This window comes from Danio aesculapii, chromosome 24, assembly GCF_903798145.1.
Source record: "Danio aesculapii chromosome 24, fDanAes4.1, whole genome shotgun sequence".
Taxonomy (NCBI): Eukaryota; Metazoa; Chordata; class Actinopteri; order Cypriniformes; family Danionidae; genus Danio; species Danio aesculapii.
Window position 1 is genome coordinate 1,416,177 of NC_079458.1, and position 24,236 is coordinate 1,440,412.

At 36.1% G+C, this 24,236-nt stretch overlaps 2 protein-coding genes across 2 annotated transcripts; one reads left to right on the top strand and one right to left on the bottom strand.

Moving 5' to 3' along the window:
- Window positions 1-286: 286 nt before the first annotated feature.
- LOC130218094 (uncharacterized) lies at window positions 287-9,928 on the top strand. The gene is made up of 7 exons (XM_056450124.1): window positions 287-329; window positions 1,241-1,295; window positions 2,194-2,387; window positions 3,353-3,507; window positions 7,526-7,617; window positions 7,894-8,102; window positions 9,426-9,928. The coding sequence occupies exons 2-7, from the start codon at window positions 1,280-1,282 to the stop codon at window positions 9,621-9,623; spliced, it is 864 nt and encodes a 287-aa protein (XP_056306099.1). The 5' UTR covers window positions 287-329; window positions 1,241-1,279; the 3' UTR covers window positions 9,624-9,928.
- An 868-nt stretch (window positions 9,929-10,796) lies between these two features.
- On the bottom strand, window positions 10,797-23,356 carry LOC130218905 (uncharacterized). The gene is made up of 7 exons (XM_056451224.1): window positions 23,329-23,356; window positions 23,170-23,226; window positions 20,424-20,617; window positions 19,781-19,935; window positions 17,461-17,906; window positions 15,245-15,453; window positions 10,797-12,912 (listed from the first exon to the last, which is right to left on the bottom strand). The coding sequence occupies exons 1-7, from the start codon at window positions 23,354-23,356 to the stop codon at window positions 12,715-12,717; spliced, it is 1,287 nt and encodes a 428-aa protein (XP_056307199.1). The 3' UTR covers window positions 10,797-12,714.
- Between the last annotated feature and the right edge of the window lie 880 nt (window positions 23,357-24,236).

The following is a 24,236-nucleotide window of genomic DNA, read 5'->3' on the forward strand; positions in this document are numbered from 1 at the left end:
TCATTTGGGAAATATTTAAAAAAGAAATTCAACTGTATATTTATATATGTAATGAACAAAACCACTCTCTTTAAATGCACAGTCAAACAGGTTTTTTTTCTCCCTATATGTTATCACATGATTACAAATAGTTTGTGCTGTAAACAGGTTTTTCCTCCCTGTATGTTAATCACGTGGTTACAAATAGTTTGTGTGTTGTTAGATTGTGGTTTATTTAAAGTTGTAGATCTGGATTTTTCTTAATGCCACGTGTTCTTCACAAGAATATATATATCTGGTAGTTGTAGTTGCAGGTGGACGGTTGGAAAAGAATACTGGAAACAGACTATGTGAGTAGATCAACTTTTGCATTGTTGAAGATTAATCGATAAACACAGCTCATTTGTCTCAGAATATAAAATGACATGCATACTAAAAAAATGCATTGCAATTTAAGATAACTAATAACTTATTACAACTTTTTGGCTGAGATCTTATTTTGTGCTTTCTTATACATCAAAGCTTTAAAATCCAACTCTAAATGCATCTCTGTGAGTCAATTTTGTCAAGTATTATAATTTAGCCTGTTTCATTCACAACACTGTTCAGGAGCAAAATAGGTTACTTTAGTGGATTAAATATGTCACACTCTCTCCTTTACGTTGAAAAAACCTCTCCAAAACGTTTTTTTAAAAAAACTTTAAAAAAAGGTTTTAATAAGACATCTGCTCAGTTTGTATGAATATATTTTTGACAGATAAAGTATGATTATTTTGCTCATGTTTATGTCAGAGTGTAACACGTTGTGTGAGTTTGTATATGTGCATGTATGCATGTGTGTGTGTGTGTGTGTGTGTGTGTGTGTGTGTGTGTGTGTGTGAGAGAGAGAGAGAGGGAGAGAGAGAGAGAGAGAGAGAGAGCAGGTACTAATGAGCTGCAGAGCATTAGAGCAGAGCTCATTAATATTCATGACCATTCCAAATATGGTCAAAACTGAGCTTTTCTTTGGTTAATTCCTGTGGTAATTAATAAGCATATAAAACCATTTCTGGAGAATTTCTGAACTTACCTAAGCCACAGACCTACTGTGTCGATATCAGACAACAGTTTAACTTATTGAATCAATGCACTATATGGCAGCTTTAAAAATAGCTGTCTGATTGCTAACTAAATATGTAAAATAATATTCAGTCAACACTCTTTATAACTGTTGATTCCACTTCACATCTCTTGACATATTTTTTATTTTTATGATTATTAGAGAGAGATCTTGCAGTTGGAGGCATTACCAGTGTAAACTATGGCTAACAGCAAAGGTAAGAGACTTTTTTTATGAACTAATGTTTTCTTAACATTACAATTTCAACATGTTTGCATGATAGCTACAAACGTTATGTGCTAATTTGAAATGAATGTTAAGATTAAAATGTTAGGTGCTGAAAAACAACCCAGGATGTGTCGATAAACCTGCCTTTGAGTTTTCTTTTTTGACATGTTCATTTAAAATAATCAGGTTGAATGTACCTGAATGTTGAATGTGCCTCACAGAAATGGAATCAGAGGAAAGTTTTAGAAATGTCATGCCTTGAGTTATAGTCCAAATGTACAACAAAAGTGGATCATAAACAATAGTAGCAAATAAATTATCTAATCATTTAACAAATAAGTGTAAAAAAAAACAATAAACCAACAAACAAATAAAAACAAATAGAGGTAAAGAAAGAAAACAATAAGGAAACAAGAGACCATCTATAAGCCCTAATATTGATGACTAAATGGTCACAAAAACTAAAACGAATTATTGGAACAAAAAAAAACTCCATTTTAAGTTTTAACAATTTAATGTGTTCATTTACTTAGATTTATAACCCCGCAAAAAGGATTTGATCTATGTGCAGTTTCATAAACCAATCAACGTTTGTAAAATTAATGCAAAATGCAAGCTGGCATATGCATACAGAAATGCTTGCCTAAATTCTCATTTGATAATAAACGTCATGTGCCATTAAATGCATTTTCTTCATATTTTGTATAATATTCAATGCTCCCAGTGCATTTGCATATTCTGAAATTATGTGGTACTTTTACTTTTTAAACACACTGCCATTATTTTGATTGGAACTGTATAACACAGTAGCCTTTTAGATGTGATGTATTACTTAGACATTTTACCCGTAATTGAGTTTTTAATCTTCGCTAATATTTTGGTTTCAGAGCTCATGCTCAGTGATTCTGTGGGCTGTCCAGAGTTTATTCAGGATCTTCTTCCTTCTGCTGAGCAAACAGCTCTTCTCTATCATCTGTCGTATCTGTGTTTGGGTGGATTTCCTAGACTGGAGAGTCTGATCAGAGAAAGAGCTCTGGAGACTCAGATGCTGTTTGCATCGTCTGGGGCCGTTCTGCTGAAGGTATAGTACACAGTTCATCATTACATCAAAATCAACAATCAGAAGAGTCCAGTCCTGATTTAAAAGCTTTGTTTTGCACTGTATCATTTACAGTGGAAGTCAAAATTATTGGCCCTCCTGTAAAGTTTAATTATTTTAAAAATATTTCCCAAGTGCTGTTTAATGGAGAGAAGATTTTCTCAACGCATTTTAAACATAATAGTTTTAATAACTAGTTTCTAATTGCACAATTCCTTGTTGTTGCCATGATGACAATAAATAATATTGTCTACACATTTTTCAAGATAGTATTCAGTTTTAAGTGACATTTAAAGGCTTGACTGTAAAAAAAGTTGACTCAACTTTAACGCAACCGTGTTCAGGACATTTTTGATTTTACTCAATTTTAACCCAAGCACTGCCCTTGAGTCGATTTAAGTTGAGTAAACTCAAGAATGTGCTGAAGCTGGCTGCCTTAAAGTTTTAAGTTGACTTAACTTTTTGTTATAAATGTAGGTTAATTAGGCAAGTTAGGGTAATTAAGCAAGTCATTGTATAACAGTGGTTTGTTCTGGAGACAATCCAAAACTAATATTGCTTAAGGGAGCTAATAATATTGACCTTATTAATATCTATTATTAAAATGGTTTAAAACTATTAAAAGCTGCTTTTATTCTAGCTGAAATAAAACAAATAAGACTTTCTCCAGAAGAAAAAATATTAGAGGAAATACTGTAAAAATTCCTCTTAAACATTGTTTGGGAATTATTTATTTAAATTCATAGGAGGGCGAATGATTTTGATTTAAACCTTCAGCATAAACATTCGGCATAAACTGCAGACTATCAGATTTCTGTGTGTGTTAGCAACTGCTGGATCTACTATTATAATACTGTTGTGGTATTTTCAATGTTTTTACAGTAATGTCGTCAGTGTGATTTGGCATTTTGTACAATATTAAATGCATGACTGCTGTTTTCCTGCAGTGTGTCAGCACCAGTGATAACCTGGTGACGTACCTGTTCCCGATGCTGATGCATGCTGTTGAGAATAATGAACCCAGTGTGGCTGTGAAACACCTGGAGAAAGCCAGAAGCTGGATTCACGACATCATTAAAGACGAGGAAGACATGGTGTACAGGTATATGTATTATTTAAGCCAATTAAGAGCCAATTACAATTAGGAGTCATGAAAAATGCTGTGTTGCCGTCCTTCAGTGGAATCTGCACCATTGTTTTTGTTGAGTTATACAGAAGATACTGTGACTATATAGAGAATAGGGATGGAAATGCATTTAAAAATAAAATAGCAAATACCTAAATTTTACCTGTATCAAAATAAACTAAAAAATACAGCAGCCACAACAAGTATGAAAATAAAATACTGTATTTTGTATTTTAAAAATACTACAAAATGCTTTAACAAAGGAGCATTACATTTCTTCATAACCTTCAATCAATAGGCCTATTGGATCAATCCCTTCACTATTAAAGTGACTCAGTGAAGTAAACAGTGTTCGACAGCAACAGCGTCTCTCTGAGCAAGTTTAAGACAGCTTCTTTGCCAACTCATTCACCACTACTCCTCTACATGAGGAGGTATTCATAAACCTTTGTTTCTCTTTGATTTTACTATAAATTTTGCAGAAAGTCCTGTCTTGAAGATGATCTCTTTAATCATACACTCTCAGAAATAAAGGTACAGGAGCTGTCACTGGGACAGTACCTTTTCAAAAGGTACATATTTGTACCCAAAGAGTCCACAGTGGTACCTCAAAGGTACTTTTTAGGTACATTTGAGCACTAATATGCACCTTTGAGGTACCACTGTGGACTCTTTGGGTACAAATATGTATCTTTTAAAAAGGTACTGCCCCAGTGACAGCTCCTGTACCTTTATTTCTGAGAGTGTAGTAAAAACCATGTAATGCAGATAATCAGTTGGAACATAGCACTATATCTCTTCGTTGTGTTTCCATCCATTGTGTGGCCAGTGAAATTGACACCATCTCTTAACAGTCTTATATTTTAAAAGGATGACATATGATTCTTGCATGATATGCATTCTTTGGCTCTCGGCAAAGGCGGTCGCACTTTTTTTCTTCTCCCTCCCATATCTCTCCTAGCTAGCTCCTCTTGTCTTCGTCCTATTCTATCTCTGCGGCTCTCCGTGCCCTGCTATCCAAACGAATAAGGAATTATGGATTTGATCAACTGGTCTCTGAACACAATTGACACCATCTTCTCGACGAGAAGTTTGGGCTCGGGAGAGCCCACTTGTCCTGCGGGGACGTTTGCAGCTGGATACGTGATGGGAGAAGTGGCGTGTCGTGTGTCTGGCTGCTCTGTCTCTGGAGGACATTGAAGATATTTACCTATTCAGAACTTTGATAACAGGGTTTCTGCTGATGGGCTTATGCAGGGCCCTGGGATATCGACGATTGATGAAAGCGGTCAGTGCTGCTCAAAACCCCACCAGGCTGGCCGGCTTGATTGAAACGGTGATGGGCAGGCTCGCTAATAATCAGACTGCAATATTAGATCGGAAACTGGAAAACATCGGGGTGAAACTAGCGGCTTTTGCAACAAGATTTGGCCAGACCTGGAGACGAGTGACAGACATTAAATATCTGTGAAATTGGCAGATATTGACCAACAACTTCTCCCGGATAGCAAGGTAAGGAGACGCTCTGAAATTCCTGCTCCCTGTCAAGGACACCTGTTGGACTCTATAGGCTTACACACACACACACACACACAGCTACAGATAGACAATCCCTATCTATCCCCTCACCCCACGCCTTCGTGTGCTTTCACCCACTGGAGGGGGTAGGCGGGTCTGTGACCAGCGCTTTTTAGCTGCAGGACCGGAGGGCTGCCCACCCTCATCGGACTATATCCACATACCCTGTTCCCATCCCCTGTTGCGATGTTCTGTCTATGTCTATGTGTTCATGTGCTTGACTGCTGGGGCTTTTTTTTTCTCCATCTTCTCACACTGCCCTAATTCAAGAGCAAGGTGAGAGGGAGTTTTTTTTTGTCTCCCTTTCCTGAAATGTATCTTACTTCCTTTTTTTTAAATGCTACCTCCTGTGACCTGTCTTCCCCTGAAAATTGTCCAATTTCACTATAAGGAAGTGTATGTGACAAACAAAGGCCTGATTGATTGATATGAAGAGGTTATTTAATTTTTTTGCCATATTAAATATTATTAGAATTGTTCTTTTTTGTGCTATTGAAATCTTCAATACTTAAACATGATATCTGAAAAATCACGTACATTTGCAGTTGTACTCTTTAATGCACAACCTGCAGATAAACTACCAGCATTTGAAAAAATGACTCCGAGATGATTCCTTGTATTTTTTTTTATTAAGTGGTTGTAAACAACTTATTTGGGTTGAATTTAAACAAACAAATGAAGTATCAAAATTTATTTGTCTGTTATTTTCCTTATGTGTGTTGCATCATTTTCATCCATACTTCAAGCATTGACCACCTTTTCAATATTAGTCAATTTTCTGTTCTAATCTCAAGCCTCGGAAAAACTGAGAAAGCACCAATCAGAGGCCGCATTTTTATGAAGTCATCATGTAGACTTCTTACAAAGTATTTTAAAAATATAAAACACTAAAGTATTTGATACAAAATATTCACCAATTTTCATAAACCCTATCAAATACAAATTACAAAATACAATTTTGTATTTAAAATACGTATTTTAAGTACTTGTATCATAAACACTGGCCATCTCTGATCGTGAGGAGGTAATAATGTGACCAGGAAACATTAGCAAGTGAAGTATTGGAGTGCAGTATTGGACATGTCAATATTTTTCTCAGAAAACACATTTCTTAAAGGGCACATAGTTTACCTCTTTTTTATGATGTAATATTAATATTCTGGTTCTTCTGAGTGCCAGTTTAGGTTCAGTTTAAAACACAATTCAGATTTGTTTATTATAATGTGTTTAAAAGTGTCATGTTGGGGGCGTGTCCACAGTTCGCTGATTTAGGGGTGTGTTGCTTCACATGTAAATTAGTTTCGGCTTCCCGCCCAACGTAACAAGGGGGCGGAGCCATGAGCTCACCCGCTCTGCGTTTGCAATAGAGACAGGCAGACTGAGAGAAGGAGCAGGAGTGAGATGATCAGCAATCAGTTGTACATATATGACTCGGACACAGACCAGGCAGAGAGTACACAATCATTTGTGTCTTTGTACAGTTTTACAGCCAAATGTGTGCTAGTTTCAAGTGCCGAGCTTGTACACAAAAACTATTAACCACGCACACTGAATTAACTTTGACTGAGGCACCGGATGCGCCGCTCAAAGCTGCGACACGGCACACCAGACACTCTGTGTAGCGCGGCAGATCCATGAAGTGTCCCGAATCGTCACGCCGTGGTGTGTACCCTGATAGAAACCTATGTTTAGAATTTAAACGCATGGCACAGCGTCAGGTACAGCAGCGCCTTGTTTAGATCACAGGGAGCTTCTGGGATCGCGAGAAATGCAAACGGCTGAAGTATAAGGTAGACTCAATGAGAAGTACACATGTTTACAAACCTACCTAAAGATACAACCAATAATTCCGATTAGAGCGATAATGTGGAGAATATTGATCTTGTGTTGAGCCCAATGAGCCTTGCATCTAAAAATAGAGTTAGCGTGTTCCTTTAGTGATATCGCTTCGACTCACGCTGAAAATGGCGGATGTGAATCAACAAACTGAGGATATGATGACGCGCCTGTCAATCAATATTGGTGGGCGGGGGGACCGCTCTCCTACGCAAAGTTGTGGTCGGTTTGAAAACCGCTCCAATTGGTCCACCGTTTTTATGTTGTTAAATTGAAAAAAAAGCACTGGGTGTGTTTATATCACCCCAATATGATGCTCTATACACCATACATGCACATATGTCTGTCCAAACAGCTTGAAAAGTAGATTTTTCACCATAGGTGCCCTTTAAGGTGTTGTTGACTTTAAATGTGTTTGATGTCTGCAACAACCAAAGTTTAAATTGTTTGGGTTTACTTTTTAACTAAAATCTGGTACAATTTCATGTCAGCAGCATAAAATGTATGCACCATGAAAATCATGACGTTTTCAATTCTTATTTCACCAGCTTGTTCATTATGATATTTGCTGCACATTTAGGTATGATAAGCACAACACTGATGTCGCCAAATTAACCAATGAAATCATCATCGTGAAGTACCAAACTGAGAAAAAACAACAGCAGCAAACCGGTGAGATGGAGGCCCTTCAGAAAACTGTGGAAAATGTAAATAAAAAAATACCAAATATAAAAATTGAAAGCGGCGAGATGCTTCATTTTGTCCTTGTTTTAAATAATTGAAGTTAGAATGATTAGCCTGTAAAACTTTTAGCCTCTAACACCTTCTATTATTTTCTTTCTTGTATTGAAAATAGCCATTTTGACTTTTCCTACAACAAATTTTAAACAGAGAGAGGAAGAGAAAGAAAAAACACTTCAACTTTGCATATTTGATGTGGTATCACAGGTCAGCTGCCCAATGTAATTCACCTGGATGAGGTCCTGAAGTGCCTGTCCAGAATCCAGATGATCCTGATCCAGCTCAAGAGGTTCTTGGAGAAGGTTGGCACTCTTCTGGACACCCTGAAGGACAAGACAATCGCTGGGGAAGACTATATTGAATTCCTGGAGGACAGTAAGGAGGACATCCTTGAGTCTGTGAATGGAGCCAAACAGGTAAATGGTGATAACTGCTGATCCAAAGTGGGTGTTGGGACGCCATGGACAATAAAGGGGGATTTCCAAAAATCATATTCACTTTATTAAACTGTTAGAATTATCATATATTATCTTTAGTAACTATTAAAAATAGTAGTTAATAGTTACATTAAAAAACAACATGCAAATAAAAAGCCATCAGCATTTGCATTTTTTGCAGTCCCTGGGGTGATTACGTTATATTACAGACACAGCACTGGGTTAAACTTTCTGACACCTTTACAGCACTCACGTACATTAAAAGTAAATACAAGCCACAAGCATGGAGGATGGTCTCCGAGTGGCGTTTTTTTAAAAGTAAATGATGAATAGACTTGGGTCTCTTGGTATGTGTGGTATGCCACACTGGAAAAAACTTACATTGCAATATTTAGTAACACTTTACTTGAAGAGGTGTTCATAAGCTTTTATAATCATTTGTGAATGAGATTTTATGCATGCTTATAACAACTGTTATGAAGTGTAATTCACTCAGATTTGATGTTTTGTTATGACATAAATACATCAACAACCTGTTTATGTCTTCATTATGACAACGTGACGTTACCAAGACAACAAAACTTGTCATAAATCAGTCATAAACATAATTTTATTTCATTTTCAATGGAGTAAGCTAAATAATTTTGTGTTTGCTTTATAATAAAACTATTTGGCTTACATCACTGACAGATTATTTTTGCTTGTTCTAAGGAAAAACTCACCTAATATTGACTTATTATTTTTGAAAACAAGACAATATTTTTACTTATCTAGAAAATGTTTCTTAGTTTAAGAATTTTTAGATATTTGGACTAGAAACAAGACAAAAAAACCCTAATTAAAAAAATTAGGCTTTTTTAAAGTGTAAAACGTTTAAATCCTGTGGGGAAAAACACTTCTTTTCCCATCTAAATGATATAACATCTTTGTTGTCTGCTTAACAGTTAGCTGTTGTTGTCGTTGTTGTTTTTTATCCCATTAAAAAACAAAAACATCAACATATTACTGTTAGGCAGACAACAAAGATGTAATAACATTATATATACCTATGTTTTACTTGCATTAAAATTGTTCAAATGTTTAATTATAAAGGATCTGTTTACTTCAAAGATAAATGTTCTTTTAGGTCAATTTGTACTGACAAGAATTTTAGTCCCTTATCTGAGTCTGCCATCTAGTGGCAGATACTGGTTACAACATTAAATCTAATATACAGTTTATATTAAAATATTTATAATGTAGTTTATAGTCCGTGTGCAGAGAACTTGTAAAGCTGTCTGACCTGTGATGTGATGTGTACAGGTCTGGACACAGTTCAGCCTCAGCTGCATGAAGGCCAACGGCATCTTCAGTGTTCAGGCAAACGATGCCTACAAGTTCTTCGAGGTCAGTCCTTCATCTCTGTCCAAAGAAGACTGGGAGAAAGAGTACAACCACGTCAAGGACAAGCTGGAGAACATTAAACCGAATGATCGAGGTCAAAAGGTCATCACACACTGAGAGCTGAAGGTGATTTACCTGGGAAGATCAAGAGCTTCTGGATCGTCATGTTCACTTTGATCTCTGTCGGAAACTGAATTCTATTCGAAAAGTTGCTACACTTGAATTTACGTCATGACCGCTAGGAAAGTGTGTTCTAATTAGAATCTGAGTAGTGTGAATGGAAGTCTAAGTAGTCTACTGCACTGTGAAATATTTTATTAAAACACTGCAAAACTGCAAAACACTGGTGAATATTGTTCTTCTGGAATGTGATTTCTGTATGCATGAGGTGATCTGCTGAAATAAAACTACACTGTAAACAACTCCTGGTTGTCTTAAATTTTAAGCTGAATCAAATGAACCGTATGAGTCCATTAAACTTATATTGTGCTAAACTGACTTAAATCAGCTTGTGTAACTTATAAAATTAAGTTAGAACATGATTAACTTAGTTTAATAAGTTACAATGAACTAAAACATCTGCTGTCATCACTAATTGGTCATAGAAGTTTTTACAGTGCAGTCAATACAAGACTGTCTTCTGTTAAATGTCTTGCATATGTTTCACACAGCGGATGCCCTTCCAGCTGCAACCCAGTACTGGGAAACACCCATACACACTCAAACACTATGGCCAATTTAGTTCATCAATTCCTCTATAGCGCATGTGTTTGGACTGTGGGGGAAACCGGAGCACCCGGAGGAAACCCACGCCAACACGGGGAGAACATGCTAACTCCACACAGAAATGCCAACTGACCCAGATGGGACATTTACATACTGTATTTAATATAGACGTCTTATATATAAATTATTAACAGGTTGACCTATGATTCTTCTTCCTACAGTGAAACATTAACCTTTATAAAGGACAATAAAGTTGAAAGTCTTTATTGTGTGATATTAACATTAGACACAAAGCCAAACATCAAGATCTTCCAGTATTAAAATCAAAGATCAGAGATAGAGCTGACAAACAGAACAACAACATCAACTCACTGTAGAGAATGCTAACATTGAACTGTCAATGGAAATGTGTTATGTTTTATAAAGCTCTGTTGTTAAACATTTAGACAAAACTATAATTATTAATCAAACAGACATTATTGACTCTTGCTCTGTAGACCATTTCAATGTGGTCATGTCATTGGCCCATGAAAAGCTCCTGCTTGTTGTCAAACTATTTTGCCATAGGATTATTTATTAATACTTGGAGTTTTTTGGATTCTTGAAAGCTATAGAAATTAAAAATGTAAGGCAGGGATTACGTTAGGACCATTGTTATTGTTTACATCCCTCAACAGCTCATACAATTTAAAGTGATGCACAGATTACACTATACCAAAGCCAAACTTATCCACGAACAAATCCATGACACCTCCGAGTTTTGTTTTAAATGGTTAGCTGAAATGGTTTCTGCCCTTAAGCTGGAAAGGTTACACTTCTCTAGATTTGGCAAACAGAAGATGTATGACAAAATATGGGGCCCCTTCCTTAGATGTATAGGTTAATAATGTCTCTGTAATGCTGTTTTTTGTAATATTTTTTCTCCTTCCGGTTTACATGTCATTCTATTTAGTTTCTTACTCCATTAGTCTGCCTGAGATTTTGTTTTGGGGCTGTATAATTGCTGTATTGTTTGCTAGATGTTCTAGTTGGTATCAGGTAATAACACCGAGATAATTTTGTTAACATATATACATGATGTACACTATTGGATGTTATGTTTTCATAAAAACTTCTATAAATACAGTAAAAAAACAAATTAGACAAAATAATAATAATAAAAAAACAGGACATTCTTTATTATTGGTGGTAAAATTACTGCAAGAGTTCACACTGAGCTGATGATTGATTATAAAGCGTGTTTGGCGTGCTGTCCCGGGAGAGAGCCCTGAGCTCATCAGATCCTCGAGCCCGGGGCTCCCTCCCGTTGCAGGGCGAGGGGAGTTTGAGCTGAGGTAGATCTGGAGGTACTACCTGCTGTAGTAGCTAATGAACAGATAGCGATTGCTCTTAGGAGATAACTACTTACTAGGAGCATGTCTATGGTGCTGATTTGCATTAGTCAATTGACTTACAGTAAGTTGCAACAGTGGGAGGAAACTGGGGAACCTGGGGGAAACCCAGGTGAATACGGGGAGAACGTGCAAAGTCTGCACAGAAACATCGGCTGGCATGGTAAGGAGTAGAACCAGTGACGTTCTTGCTGTGAGGCAACAGTGCTAACCACTGGGCCACCGTGCCACCCATCTAGGAAAAGAGGAGGGGGGGTGGAGGGGGCATTCTTCAAAACTAAGATGGCTGTGATATGAACTGAGGTTATTTATAGTGGCTTAGGAATCGTCTGATTGGTGAATCATAAATTGAATAATATGGGACCAGCCGCAAAAAATCATAAGCACGTGATCCTCTCGACATTTGCTTATAAATAAACTTGACATCTTTTAACAGGGAAAACCATCAACACCAATCAAGAATGCATTATTATCTGCTATCATGGCTTTGCAATCAAAAAATGCGATTATAATGGAGGTCAATGCAGCAAAAACAGCAGCAACATCACCAAAGGGGAGTCAGTCTACCCAGAGTTTATTGTTGAGTTTTTCAATATTTTTTAAATAAAATTTTTCGTCAAAATAAGATTTGTCAGAAAAAATCATCACATTTGCTAAATCAGAAAGAAAGTTGTGGCTAAATTAAGACTCAAAAATCAGCCCAGAGTGGATGAAAATGACCCAACAGCACACAAATGGTAATGATAAAAAATGTATACACATTAATTTGAGAGGACAGTGGCAGTATACAGTGATTTATACCACAGGTGTGCTGAGTACTTGATTCTGATTGGCTAATGATCACTCTAAAATGTTTGGTTATTGTCAGATAAACGCACAGATAAATTAGTTCCAGCAGGTTTTGAGCGCATTACAGCTCCATATCACTCCACTGAATTATTTGAGTTATTTGACTTGCTTTCAAAGTTAAAGCTCAAATATAATGACTTATTTTTTTTTAAGTAGTGCATTACTTTACTCACTACTAAGAAAAGTCATATAATAATGTAGCTGGTGTTATTTGTAATGTGTTTCGCCCAACACTGTTTATTTCACTCAGTAATGGCGCCGGTGGGTGAATCCACAGTGTTGATGTTACTCAGCTTCTCCATGATTGAGTTGCGCTGTTTCTGCCATTCCGCTGGTGAAAGTGAAGACGGATCGATCTGCAGGAATTTATAAGCATCTCTAGACTGAATGCTGAAGATTCCCTGAGCTCTCAGACAGCAGGAGCCGAATCTCTGCCAATACTGAAAGAGTAAAACACACACCATTACACTGTAAAACCCAAAAAGTTAAGGTAACTCAAACCGTTTGAGGAAACCGATTGCAACAAACCATTTGAGTTAAAAACTAATCCTAATGAGTACTGTGAACTTACTCCATCCATTTGAGTACAGTAAAACCCAATAAATGAAGAGAACTCAAACCAACTGAGTACTGTAAAACCCAATAAGTTAAGGTAACTCAAACCGTTTGAGGAAACTGATTGCTACAAACAATTTGAGTTAAAAGAACTAATCTATACGAGTACTGTGTGAATACTGTGTATTTATTGAACTTATTACCTTCAACAATGAGTTCAAAACTCTTTTCAAATGAGTAGAGTTAACTTTCAGTCAATTTTGAGTTAGCTTCACTCATTCCAGTTGATTAAGTTGATCAGTTGGTTAACTTTTTCCTGTAGTTTTATTTTTATATAAATATTAAAATCTATACACTATATATAATATATGTCGACATATCGTCACCTTAGAGTTACATGGTTCTATCTGACATTTTTGTCCAAATTTAGTTATTCACATATTCCTATTAAATGACAACTTATTTACATTATGGGATTTTTTTAATAAGTTATTTACATTTTAAGACTTTTTATTTAACAAAAAAGGTTTGTTCTACAAAGTCGAACTCTAGCTTGGTTCTATAAGGCAGTGTTTTCCAACCCTGCTCCTGAAGGCACACCAACAGTACACATTTTCAATCTTTCCCTAATCAAACACACCTGAATCAATGTACTGTTGGTGTGCCTCCAGGAACAGGGTTGGGAAATACTGCTATAAGGTTCTTTCTGTGAGCCAATCAGCATTTCAAATGGACGCACAAAGACCAATCAAGATCAGCTTTCTTTGTCAATCCGTCAGACTGCTTTATTGACAGCAGGAAAGACCAGAAAGAAATGTAAAATCAGAGTGGACTAAATAATGCCGCACAACATTGAGAAGAATCCTGAAGGTGAAAAGATGTGTGCAAATGTGAAGATTTCAAAGCATTTGCATTGTTGAAACAGAAATAGTTATTAAACAAATGTAATATATTAAATGTGAAATGTTTTTATTTGTGTGTATATATAGTCAGTGAAACACTTTTCAGTGTTTATAAACTCATTTGCTCATCGTCTGTTTCTTTTAAAATCTTTAAATTTGATATTAAGCCTTGAAGGGCAAAAAATGAATTTAACTCATGGGGCATATAATTCAATAAATATAATTTAATAGTTCATACAAAGCACAAAATTCGATAAATATTACCATATTAATTACATACAATTAACAGCTGCACTGGAAAAAAATAATAGCACAGCCTAAAAATATATCATAAAACATTTAATATGTAGAAAGTGAAAATGTAACTTTCTCAAGCATCAGCATGTTGTTACAACACCAATCTTTCTTTTTTTGATTGCATTTCTTGTGTAATGCTTCAATGAATGATCTGCCAGACAGAAGCTTATAACTCCAAGTGGAAAATGACTTTTCAGAATGAGAAGCTTCTCTCTGCATTGACCCTGTTTTTTTTTACCTCAATTTGCAAATTTAAGGGAATTTTAAACCCATTCAAATGGGTTTTAAATTTTAATAATTTATATTTAGAGTTTATTTAGGGTCTCTATCATGTTAATGTATGAAAGAGAACTGTTACACACATGTTGTTTGCTATATGGATATCAAAAACTTTACAGGTCAATATCTCAAAATCATTCAGAACACAGAGAGAACCTTATAATTCCCAGGTGACGATATATAAACCCACCACATGGCTATAGTCACCCTCAATGCTGTTAGTTTTGCTTTTTCATTCATTCTTTTTCTTTTCGGCTTAGTCCCTTTATTAATCTGGGGTCGCCACAGTGGAATGAACCACCAACTATTCCAGCATATGTTTTACACAGCGGAAGCCCTTCCAGCTGCAACCCAACACTGAGAAACACCCATACACTCTCACTCACACACAATAAAAACAATTTAGCTTTGCCAATCCCCCTATAGCGCATGTGTTTGGACTGTGGGGGAAACCGGAGCACCCGGAGGAAACCCACGCCAACACGGGGAGAACATGCAAACTCCACACAGAAACACCAACTGACCCAACCTGGACTCAAACCAGCGACCTTCTTTCTGTGAGGCAATTGTGCTACCCACTGCGCCACCGTGACGCCCTGAATTTTGAATTTACATCTTGATACCTGACTTTATACAGAAACGTCAAGATCTGTGTGAAAGCAGATGAAACTGACCCTAACATCATCTATATGACAAAATGTTTCATATCCCAGAAGTGCTCAGTATCACATTAAGTCACCTGTCCAGCAGCTTCAACAGACTCCAGAAGCTCCTCCTTCATGTCCTCCAGGTCATCAATCAGATCTTCATTAACGAAGGTCTTCTTCTTCAGCGAGTCCAGCGTCGTGCCCACTTTCTCCCAGAACTTTTTCAGCTGAATCAGAATCCCCATGATTCGAGAGAGACACTGCTGGACATCGTTCAGGTGCACAGGACTGGGAATGACACCTGGACACACATATAACACATACAAGCATAGTAAGACTCAAGATGTAATGACCACACTGCTCTTCTTGCTCAGAGATTTAGTCTTGTTTCTAGTCCAAACATCTCAAAATTCTTAAATCAAGAAGCTTTTTCTAGACAAGCACAAAATATCGTCTTGTTTTCAGAAATAATGAGTCAAAATGAAGAGAATTCTTAATTAAACAAACAAAATAGTTGTCAACACTTTAAAATAATGGGTCATTTGAGTTAATGCATTTAGTATTGTGGGAATATAAATTTATATTCCAAATTAATGCAAAGTGTCAGTTTCACATCAAGGCTGTGTAACTTGTTTTCTCTTTTCGGTCAACTGGTCAGGCGGTTTCTGTCTCCAGAACATAATTTGCGGGTCATGCTTTCATGCTACAGAAACCATTTTGTTGATTAACTTGTGGTCAGTTGCTGGGCCGGTTTCTAACACCTATATGCTGGTTATCATGCTGAATCCAATACTGAATTTGCATGCTTTGTTCAGCCATCTCCCCTCCTCCTAAGACAATATAGACAGGACATCTTTGTCTTAATTCAGACTTGTGATAAAACTCGCAGACTGCAGACCTCCAATAGGCTCTGCAGACACATGGACTTTTTGAAGACGCTGTATGACTGCAGATTAACCAACACGTCTCAATAAAGGAATTCTGCTTGTTTTGAGTCTCCTGGACTGGGTTCTCTCTTCTATATTCACTCATTTATTTTTTTACAACAGTATCATGAACAAAAACAATGAGTAATACATTTGTTACTGTATTTATTCAACCTTGCTAACCTTAGTTATTGTTATTTATGTTAAATATAGTTAGTTCATGTTACCTCACAGTGCATTAACTAAAGTTAACAAGCACAACTTTGGATTTTAATAATGTTGAACAAGGATTAACAAATGCTTTATAAGATTATTCAGACTTAAATACACTAACTAATGGACCATTGTTCCAAAGTGTTACTAAATAATCTGCCAATGGGGTAAGCAAATTATTGCATTTCTCTGTGATGTGATTATTGCATACATGCCATTGTAACCACAACTTCTGGATATATTGTGCAGCCCTAATTGTAAGGATGCAAGTAATTCAGATTTATTTTTATAGCACATTAAACATAGCAGAGCTATAATTATCTATAATTAAACTGCTAAAGAGAACATATATATTGCTCACGGTTTGGTTCATATCGTGGTTTTAGGGTTATAGTTGTGGTATGGTTTGGTATGTGATGTTAAATAAAAAAAAAACAGGACACTGTCAAATAAAAACACCAAAAAAATTGTAAAAAACGAATCTGTAAAATGACTTTTACAGTAAAAAATGACAGCTAAAGGGTTAAAACTGCCACTACACATACACTACAGCCAATTTAGTTGATCAATTCCTCTATAACGCATGTGTTTGGACTGTGGGGGAAACCGGAGCACCCGGAGGAAACCCACGTCAACATGGAGAGAACATGCCAACTCCACACAGAAATGCCAGCTGAGACTCGAACCAGCCACCTTCTTGCTGTGATGCCACAGTGGGACACCACTGAAACACTGTGCCACCATGGCGAGCTCTCATTATCTTTGAAGATATCTGAAAGTCTCCTGGTCTATCTCTTCATTTATTCATTCATTTTCTTTTCAGCTTAGTCCCTTTATTAATCTGGGGTCGCCACAGCGGAATGAACCGCCAACTTATCCAGCATTTGTTTTATGCAGCGGATGCCCTTCCAGCTGCAACCCATCTCTGGGAAACATTCATACACACTCATTCACACTCATACATTAGCTTACCCAATTCGACTGTACTGCATGTAGACAGAAATGCCAACTGATCCAGCCGAGGCTCGAACCAGCGACCATCTTGCTGTGAGGCGATTGTGCTACCCACTGCACCACCATGCTGCCCTATCTCTTCTTTAATTCACAACAATACAAAAAAGTCCATACGAACATTTCGGACATCAGTGTGTGAAGACCTAAAGACTCACCCAGCTGTATTTTGGAGCTGGCCAGTTTGAGCTGCAGGTCGGTGAGCCGGACGTTAACATCCCACTCTTTTCTCTGCAGGCTGCTTTTATCAGAGTTCAGTCCGGAGATTTGGCTTTTCAGAGAATGAGTTTTAGCTTCTTCAGCAGGGGCCATTTTAGAGTCCTGAATCACTGCATAAAAGGGCACCAGGGCCCTCAGGATCCCGTGACGCCTCCTGCTGCACTTCTCAATGTGCTCCTGCAGCTCTGCGTTTACGCTGTCAATCCTGTTCTGGGTGCTCTCCATATGTCTGGAGACTTCTTTCAGCTCGTCTTGAAGATTCTTGACGGCCTCCTCCAGACTCTTCATCTCCTCTGAGTGTTTCTGCAGCTTTTCTTCAGTCTCCTTCTTCTCCTGAAACACATCGCTGGTGCACGACGCCACACTGCGGTTTTGCTCATCGTACCTGAGATATACAGTAGACTTTAAAGTTCAATGCTATTTGCACAGTAGTTTTTACAATAATTAATTATTGTTGTTATAATAATTATTATAATTAGCTTCACAAAGCTTCACATTATCACTTTACAATCAAATTCACAAAGGTTATTAGTTACCGTAACTTTATTAGTCACTAATAACTTTATCAAATCAACTAGTCACTGATATCTTATTATAAGATAAAGTTAAAGTTATTATATTTAAACATAGTTAACCAGCAGTTCTATAGTATAGTTCAGCGCATCCAGAAAGTATTGATAGCACTTGACTTTGTCCACATTTGTTTATGCTTCAGCCTTATTCCAAACTGGAATAAATTGATTGATTTCCTCAACATTCTACACACAATCTCCCATAATGACAATGTGAAGAGTTTTTGAAATTGATGCAAATCTATCAAAAATAAAAAAGCTGAAGAATCACCTGTACATCAGTATTCACAGCCTTTGCTCAATACTTTGTTGATGCCCCTTTGGCAGCGGTTACAGCCTCAAGTCTTCATGAATATGATGCCACAAGCTTGGCACACCTGTCTTTGGGGATTTTGGCCCATTCCTCTTTGCAGAACCTCTCAAGCTCTATCAGGTTGGATGGGAAGCGACGGTGTACGGCCATTTTTAGATCTCTCCAGAGATGTTCAGTAGGATTTAGGTCTGGGCTCTGGCTGGGCCACTCAAGGACATTCACCGAGTTGTTGTGAAGCCACTCTATTGATATTTTAGCGGTGTGCTTTGGGTCATTGTCCTGCTGGAAGATGAACCGTCGCCCCAGTTTGAGGTCAAGAGCACTCTGAAGCAGGTCTTTATTCAGGATGTCTCTGTACATCGCTGCATTCATCTTTCCCTCTATCCTGACTAATCTTCCAGTTCCTGCTGCTGAAGAACATCCCCACAGCATGATGCTGCCACCACCATGCTTCACTGTAGGGATGCTATTAGCCTGGTGATGAGCCTGCTTTTCTCCAAACGTAACGCCTGGCGTTCACTCCAAAGAGTTCAGTTTGAGTCTCATCAGAGCAGAGAGTTTAGTTTCTGATGGTCTGAGAGTCCTTTAGATGACTTTTGGCAAATTCAGAAACAGGGAGTGGCTTCAGTCTGGCCACTCTACCGTACAGACCTAATTGGTGGATTGCTGCACAGATGGTTGTCCTTCTGTAAGGTTCTCCTCTCTCCACAGAAGAACGCTGGAGCTCAGACAGAGTGACCATCGGGTTATTGATCACCTCCCTGACTAAGGCCCTTCTCCCCCGATCACTCAGATTAGATGGGCGGCCAGCTCTAGGAAGAGTCCTGGTGGTTAAACATCTTCCACTTATGGATGATGGAGGCCGCTGTGTTCAATGAAACTTTCAGAGCAGCAGAAATATTTCTGTAACCTTTCCCAGCCTTGTGCCTAAAGACAATCCTGTCTCGGAGGTCTACAGACAATTCCTTTGTCTTCATGCTTGGTTTTTGCTTTGACATGCACTGTCAACCCTGGGACCTTATATAGACAGGTGTATGCCTGTTCAGATCATGTCCAATAAGCTGAATTGACCATGGGTGAACTCCAATGAAGCTGCTGAAACATCTCAGGAATGATCAGTGGAAACAGAATGCTGAGCTCAATTTAGAGCTTCACGCCAAAGCCTGTGAATACTGATGTACATCTGATTTTACTGCTTGTTGATTTTTAATAAATTTGCATCAATTTCAAAAACTCTTCACATTGTCATTATGGGGGATTGTGTGTAGAATGTTGAGGAAATACTGCAACATAAACAAATGTGGAAAAAGTGAAGCACTATCAATACTTTCTAGATACACTGTAGAATAGTGCACAAGTATGTGATGTTTTCACCTCTTCACCATGTCCTCCACGGCTCTAATAATGTCATCAATCCAGCTTTTAGCTTTCTCCAGGTATTTCACAGCCAGAACAGGTTTATTCTTCTCTACAGCTTTCATCAGCATCGGGAACAGAGATGTGACCAGGTTACTGCTGGTGCCCACACACTACAATAAAGACGAAAACAATTATCTGCAACTTTCTGATCACACAACTGTTTTATTTTACTTGTGAGATCACATCTTGCATTTATGACTTTTCTAGACTTTGGATCCTGAGTTTATAGCTTGCATTTATGACTTTTTTACCCATTTAATTCTGAATTTACATCTTGCAATTGTCATGTTCCTGCTTTTTATGATTTGAATCATTATTTATTGAATTCTGTTTATATTGAGCAATTCTGACCTTTTTCCCTTTTGAATTCTGAGCTTATATCTTGCTTTTTAAATGAATTTCTGGGCTTATATTTTGAAATACAGTATGCAGTTCTAACCTTTTCTTGAGGATTTTAAGTTCACATCTCACTATTACGCTTGTTATCTCACAATTTATGTGAGATTTCTATGGAACCGGTAAAATTGTGGCGGGATATTAAACATTGAAAGTATTTGTAATATATAAAACAGTAGAATATGACTGAATTCAGGCTCACCTTCAGCAGAACGGCCTCAGAAGATCCAAACAACATCTGAGTCTCCAGAGCTCTTTCTCTGATCAGACGCTCCAGTTTAGGAAATCCACCCAAACACAGATACGACAGGTGATAGAGAAGAGCTGTTCGCTCCGCAGATGGAAGAAGATCCTGAATAAACTCTGGACTCCATGAGCAATCCCTGACCGCAAGCTCTGAGACACAGAAACACACATGCAAAACAAGAGCCAGGGGGATTACTGAATACAAATTACATCACAAAATTTGTAGTCGGTAATAGGATCTTTTGGATTCCTCATTTATGGTAATGTAATCTGAGTACTTCTGGATTACATTTAGATTACTTTTTGTGCTAACCTTTATTTAATGTTATATATAATAAAGCAGAACTAAAAGGATAAACAGTAAAAACAATTAAAATGAGGTAAGTAAAATTAGGAGAATCAGTGAATCATGAACAACTTTCTGTCCTTTCTAATTTTTTGTAATCCATAAAAAGTAACTGTAGTCTGATTACATGTATTATAAAAGTACTTTAATTACAAGAACTTAATTTTTGAAATCTGATATGTGTATATAATCCATTACTATCCTACTTGGGGGTTAACTATGAAATGTAATGAATTACACATAACAAAGTACATTACAAATCTGTAGTCAGTATAATCTCTTAGATTACACATTCATGAATGTAATCGGACTACTTCTGGATTACATTTAGATTACTTTTGTGCTCACCCTATTTGATATCACATAAACTGAAGCAGATAACAAAATAAATATATATATATATATATATATATATATATATATATATATATATATATATATATATATATATATATATATATATAAAAGAGTAAAATGAGGACAATCAATGAATTGTGAATAACTCACTGCCATTTTGTAAATAATATGTAATCATGTAATCCATGAAAATACTTTAATTATAAGTACAGACTTTTTTAAAAATCTGATTACGTAAATATAATCTATTACCTCCCTACTATTACTGGATGGATTACGTTGAAATGTTATCAGTTACTGATTACAAATTACATGAAAAAATCTGTAGTCAGTAATACTGTATAATATTTTGCATTGCACATTTATGAATGCAATCAGACTACTTCTGGATTAACTAAACTTTATTTAATGTTATATATATTGATGCAGGACAAAAAGATAAATGTTAATAAAAATGTCAAATTAGGCATTGTGTAAATAATATGTAATTATGTAATCCATAAAAAGTAACTGTAATCTGATTACAAGTATTTTTAAAAGTAGTTAACTTACAAGTATTTAATATTTGGAATCTGATTATGTAAATATAATCTACACTACAACTATTTTTGAAATGTATCCAGTTACTGATTACAAATTACATGACAAATCTGTAGTCAGTAATATAATATTTTGGATTACACATTAATGAATGCATTCGGAATACGTCTGGATTACATTTAGATTACTTTTGTGCTCACTCTTATTTGATGTCATATAAACTGAAGCAGATAAAATAAATGTTTAAAAATAGAGTAAAATGACCACAATCAATGATTTGCGATCAATTTTATGACATTTTGTCAACTACTTTACTTTTTGTAAAACTACTTTAATTATAAGTACAGAATTTTAATCTGATTATGTCAATATAATCCATTACCACACTACTACTACTGGGGGGATTACTTATGAGATGTGATCAGTTACTGATTACAAGTTACGCCACAAATCTTTAGTCAATAATATAAACCTTTGGATTAAACATTTATGAACGTAATCGGACTACTTCTGGATTACTTTTTGTGTTAACCTTTATTTGATGTCACATAAACTAAAGCAGGACAAAAAAGATGAGCTACTACTACTGGGTGGATTACTTATGTAACCAGTTACTAATTACAAATGACATTATTAGTAGTCGGTAATATAGTCTCTTAGATTACACATTTATGGTAACAATTGGACTACTTCTGAATTACATTTAGATTACTTTTGTGCTCACCTTTATTTTGTGTCACGTGCAGAAAAAGAGTCAAATGAGGAGATTTATTGCCATTGTGTAAATAATATGTAATCATGTAATCCATAAAAAGTAACTAGTCTGATTACAAGTACTTTAAATTGTAGTTTTCTCTAATTACAAGTACTTAATTTCCTAAATCTGATCAGGTAATGCAGACTTCACACAATCTATAACCAGCTCAGCGAGTGAAATGTAATCAGTTAAAGATTACAAATTACATTACAAGCCTGTAGACAGTCAAATAGTATCTTAGATTACACACTTATGGTAATGTAATCTGACTACTTCTAGATTACATTTAGATTACTTTTGTGCTAACCCCCATTTGATAACACACACTAAATGTTAAAAGAAGAATAAAATGTGGAGAATCAATGAATCGTGAATGATTTGTTGTTACTGTCCACATAATATGTAATCCATAAAATATAACTGTAGTCCGATTACATGTATTTTTTAAAGTAGTTTACACGAACAAATACATTATTACTCCATCACTACTGGAGATTACTTAGTATGAAATGTAATCAGCTACTGACTACAAATTACATAAAAAATATTACATTATAAATACATAATCCATATTACATATTAATAACCAGGATCTGCTTATTATCAACCCGTAACTCCCCAGTAACTATGTAAATATGTTATCATAGTAAATACTATAGTAAATATGTTTTTTACGGGTGTGCTTTAGGTTTTTACATCTACCTGTGTGTGTGGAGCAGGACGCAGACGTCTCTTCAGTCTGGAGCCTCGGCTTTTTGGCTGTTATAAGAGATTGTAAAACACAACACTTATATTAGACCATTAGATTATCACATTAGATTTGGTCTAATATTATTATTTTAGACCAAAATATGATATTGCCTAAAATAAAAAGGATTCTGATATTCATTTGAGGTTTATTAGGATTTTAAGTAGTATTTAAATCAAGTTAGTAATTAGAATTTTATGATGTAATTAGTGATTAATGACTTTATTTTAAAGTAACTTACCCAACAATGATCATATATTGTAATGAATAAGTCTGAAGAATCTCTCACCTCTGCATGCGGGCATGGTTTCAGGTGTACACTTGTAAATTTTCCTACTTAGATGCCTAAAATACTAAAGAAAGACATGAAAAATAGAAAAAAAACACTGGTTATTTGGTTTCAAATGCATAAACAGCAAGCTTATTCTTCATAAATGTGTTCAAATTTCTGAATGTTCACAGTGAACTGGTTAAGAAGTGGTAGCTAATGAATCCTGAATGTAATTGCAGTGATTTCGATGCTTCTTAAAGACAGACTATTACTTTGAATGTTGGTTTGTGATTCAATAAAAACAGCTAAATGAAAAATTGCAGGGGGAGAGAATTCGAATGTGTTTGATTCGCAAATCAAAAGCAAATGACTCTTGAGAACCGGTTCTTTTTAATGACTCCAATGCACAGCCGGAGTATTGAATCTCCGTTTTTTTTAATAAATCAAAAACATAGCGCGATTTCACTTGCTTGGTTATTTTATGATTTGTTGGTAATTTGTTAAATAAATAAATCAATTAATTAAGAAAGAAAGAACAACACCCGCACATTTGAAGAGAGCACAATCTAAAAGCAAGGCAAATCTTTTATTGAATCTTAAGAGTTGTTTTTTTGTGAGTGAATCAATAACATTTTGCGCTTATATAGAGACCTTCATGAGCGCAAAATGTTATTGATTCACTCCAAAAATGTCTTTACAAGGAAATTAAAACACCAATAAACAGGTTAATAAAGATTAATAAAAATAAAC